Below are 3,966 nucleotides of genomic sequence, written 5' to 3' on the forward strand. Positions count from 1 at the left end.
GGATACTGTTGCTATATTGGGAAATAAAAACAATTACTCCACTAATATATCTTTTTCTGAAGAAAAAAAAAGAATAAGGTTTTTTTCAGCATCACATGTTTAAACAAACACCATTACTCATCACTTTCTCCTACTGCCACTTGACCCAAAAAAGCACAGCGATCTTCTTTCCTTTCACAGTCAAAAGGGTAACATAAATATTGTAGGGTTTTGATCAGCTCATTTCTGCATCAAATATTTCGATGCTTTAATTATTTCTTCAGAATTCAAAATTTTCCTCTCTCTACTCAGAAAACCTGGAGGTTTTAGGCCTCCATGGCTTTTTACCATGTTTAAATTTAAAAAATATTTTTTATTAAAATTTCTTATTAGTAAAAGACAAATGCCGTATGTGTAAAAACAAATCTTCCAATGGGGTCATAAAATTAAAACAAATTGTAACGGGGCAACAAAACCATTTGACCCTCAAAACCTTATGACTAACTGGTTTTATCGATCATGAGAATTCATGACAATTTACAGATAGATATTCATAATTGAAATTTTAAAAATAAAGTCAAAAGTCATTTTTTCGGCTCTAATGGTGTGTTTGGGTTTTGGGGGGCAAATATGAAAATGAAACTGTAAATTGTCTGTGCTTATGAGATTATCTTGAATGTAAACGAATTAATTGTTCCTCAACATGTGGAAGAAATTAGTGACCAGTTGTCCGATGAATAGTCCAAATTTTATTAGGATTAGGACTCGACACAGACGAAATGTCAAGAAAAATTTATGTCTCATATTTGTGAAATGCATACATAGTCAAGAACAAATCTCTTGAACTTATGATTAATCTGTTATAGTTTGATAGATGAGAGAGTTAAGCATTAGCTTAACAGTTAACATCACTCATTTAAAGAGAGAAGAAACACACAAATGAAAGATAGGTCAGTAGACCAACAAATATTGACAAGGCATTTATGACCTTTTAATTCTTCCCTTCCTAACACTGTACAGTTAGATTTATTGAAGAGCAAGACTTGCAACTTACACTTACAAAAGGGAAGAAAGGAAATGGCAAGAAAAAGTCTATTTAGCCCCTCTACAGAAAAATTGAAGAAAAGGCTAAAACCTTTTTTTTTTATACAAACACCAACAAAAAAAAGATGAAGAAGAAAATCCATAGTCCACACAAATTTGAAGGGTTGCATCATTAGCACACAATACTTAAAAATTAGTAATTCCACAACAAAGAAGGCTCAAAACAGCTTGAATAAATCATTCCTCCATCATCAGGATATAACCAACCTTCCACTGCCGAATGATCACAATACACAAAATCATTCTTCAACTCATCGTCAAAATAACTCGTGCCTAGTCTTGGCAGCTCAATAATTTGTGTCAATTCCTCAGATGTTGCCAAATCAATTGCTGATACCAACGATGATAGTGAAGAAGAAGTTGACATATTTGAAGAAGATGAAGTAGAATTATTAGGTGATGAATCAGAAGAAGAAAACGTAATGTTTATATTATTGTTATCAAATTTGTCCATTGCTGCTGCTTTAGCTGCTGCTGCTTGAATATCACGAGGGCTAAGTGTAACTGGTCTAGGGAGTGAAGCAGCTAGTTCAGGGAAATTGAGAATTGCTGAGTTACCTTTTATGCTTAAAGCTGCCACGTCATGAGCTCTAGCTGCCATTTCTGGATTTGGGAAAGTCCCTAACCAAATACGTGATTTTTTACGTGGCTCACGAATTTCTGATACCCATTTTCCCCAATTCCTCATTCGTACTCCTCTGTAAACTGGATGTTTACTGCTGTCTCGATTTCTCTTTATCTTCTTGCCTTCTATATCTTGTGGCTTATCCATTGTATGAATAGATATTTACGTACGTTTTGTACAGTGATTTTGCAGAGAAATTTAAAGGGCTTGGGTAGAAAAGAAGGAAGAAGAATCAAGAAAGTTATAGGAGTTAAAAGAGTAGAGAATGCATCCAAGAATACAACTTTTCTTCTTTTTGCATTATGTCCCAAAAAAAATGTAGTCACCCACAACACTTATAAAGGGAAGGAAAAAAAAGGGGGGTTGGGGGTAGGGTGTAAGGGTGGTAGGGGTAGGGGGTGTAAGAACGGGGGACCCACGGATGAAATGGGTCATCCCTGATAAAACCTCAATGGTACGACAGGGTCCCCTTCACCAGTAGGAAGCAACCAACCATAGAATTCAATATTTCTCTAACTTGTTGTTTGTGAATAGTAGGAATATATCTTTTCTGGCTTTTTCACCTATGTTTTCACTGTTAGTTTCTCCCCCCTTTCTGGCTTTTCTCCTTTATCATCCACCCACCACCTTTGTCCATTCTACATGTGCCCCTAACAGTCATGTCTGATTGCACGTACATTTAATTTATTGTTATATGCCTTTGACAGTGTAATGTATTGTTTACTTTATTTTGATATGTTTTAGTAGAGGGTGATGGAAGGGAGGGTAAGGAGTGCAATGTCTACTTCTGAAAATCGGTTCGGGTTTCTACTGAACCGTTTTACTACGGAAGCTATCCACTTCATCATGAGGTTAGTGGAACAGTACATGAATAGAAAGAGGGATTTGCACATAGTGTTTATTAAACCTAGAGAAGGCATATGACAAGGTCTCTAGGGACATTCTTTGGAGATGCATGGAGGTGAAAGAGGTGCCGACAACTTACATTAGAGCGATAAAGGATATGTACGATGAATCTAAGACTCGGGTTAGGACTGCGGAAGGTAACTCAGATCTTTTTCCGGTGGTTATGGGGTTACACTAAGGATCTGCACTCAGCCTGTTCTTATTTGCCATGGCAATGGACGCCCTAACACACCATATTCAAGAGAAAGTGTCATGGTGTATGTTGTTCGCTGATAGTATAGTTCTGATTGATGAGACGCGAAGCGGCGTTAATAAGAGACTGAAGAGGGCGTGACGGAGGAAGCGGGCGTGGAAGTGAGGCTCGACTCACAAGTCATCCCTAAGTGAGAAAGTTTCAAGTACTTAGGGTCAGTTATCAGGAAGATGGGGAGATCGACGAGGATGTCGCGTATCGTATTGGGTGGGGTAGATGAAATGACGGTTAACGTCTGGAGTCCTGTATGACAAAAATGTGCCACCAAAACTTAAGGGTAAGTTCTATAGAGCGGTAGTTAAACCGGCCATATTGTATGGAGTTGAGTGTTGGCCCGTCAAGAGTTACATATTCAAATGATGAAAGTAAATGAAATAAGGATTTTGAGATGGATGTGCGGGCATACTAAGCTGGATAAGATTAGGAATAAAGATATTCGGGAGAGGGTGGACGTTGCTCCCATGGACGACAAGATGCGGGAACTGAAGCTTAGATGGTTCGGACATGTGCGGAGGAAAAGCCTAGATGCCCCGGTTAGGAGTTGTGAGTGGTTGGCTTTGGCAGGTATGAGAAGAGGTAGAGGGAGGCCTAAGAAGTATTGGGGCTAAGTGATCAGGCATGACATGATGCGGCGTAAAATTTTTGAGGACATGACTCTTGATAGGTCGAACACTTAGGGTTCTAGGCTAGGGGTAGTCGATTTGATAGAGTTCTGTCTAGGACTGCTAGCGGTTTATGTTGTGTTCACACTATTTTTTTTATTTTGTTTTGCATAGTACTGCGAACCCGTTTGGATGAGCTTATTTTAAGTGACTTTTAATACAAAAATAGCTTTTAAGCCATAAGTTAGGAATTCTAGCTTTTGACTTTTCACTTTTTTTTTTAAAATTATTTTAGCTTAAAAACAAAACAAGTGCTTAAAAGCATTTTTTTTTACTTTATCCAAACACTACAAAATGGCTTAAAAGCTATTTTAGCTTAAAAGTACTTAAAATAAGTCAATCCAAACGGGATCTGTGTTGTTGCCTTTCCACTAAGTTGTTGTCTCTTACGACGGTGTTATTATTTTTTTGGTTTCTTTTGTTGTTCCAGATCTATT

At 37.6% G+C, this 3,966-nt stretch overlaps 1 protein-coding gene across 1 annotated transcript; it reads right to left on the reverse strand.

Annotated features, from left to right (window-relative positions):
• Nucleotides 1-948: 948 nt before the first annotated feature.
• Nucleotides 949-2,032, reverse strand: LOC107815218 (dehydration-responsive element-binding protein 3-like). Its single transcript, XM_016640756.2, has one exon. It carries the CDS (start codon nt 1,853-1,855, stop codon nt 1,217-1,219), a length of 639 nt encoding a protein of 212 aa, XP_016496242.1. The 5' UTR covers nt 1,856-2,032; the 3' UTR covers nt 949-1,216.
• Nucleotides 2,033-3,966: the final 1,934 nt, after the last annotated feature.

This window comes from Nicotiana tabacum, chromosome 1 (genome assembly GCF_000715075.1).
Source record: "Nicotiana tabacum cultivar K326 chromosome 1, ASM71507v2, whole genome shotgun sequence".
Taxonomy (NCBI): domain Eukaryota; kingdom Viridiplantae; phylum Streptophyta; class Magnoliopsida; order Solanales; family Solanaceae; genus Nicotiana; species Nicotiana tabacum.

Bases quoted from the DNA above. Each gene is read 5' to 3' on its own strand.
- LOC107815218 (XM_016640756.2), bottom strand. From the start codon at position 1,855: ATGGATAAGCCACAAGATATAGAAGGCAAGAAGATAAAGAGAAATCGA.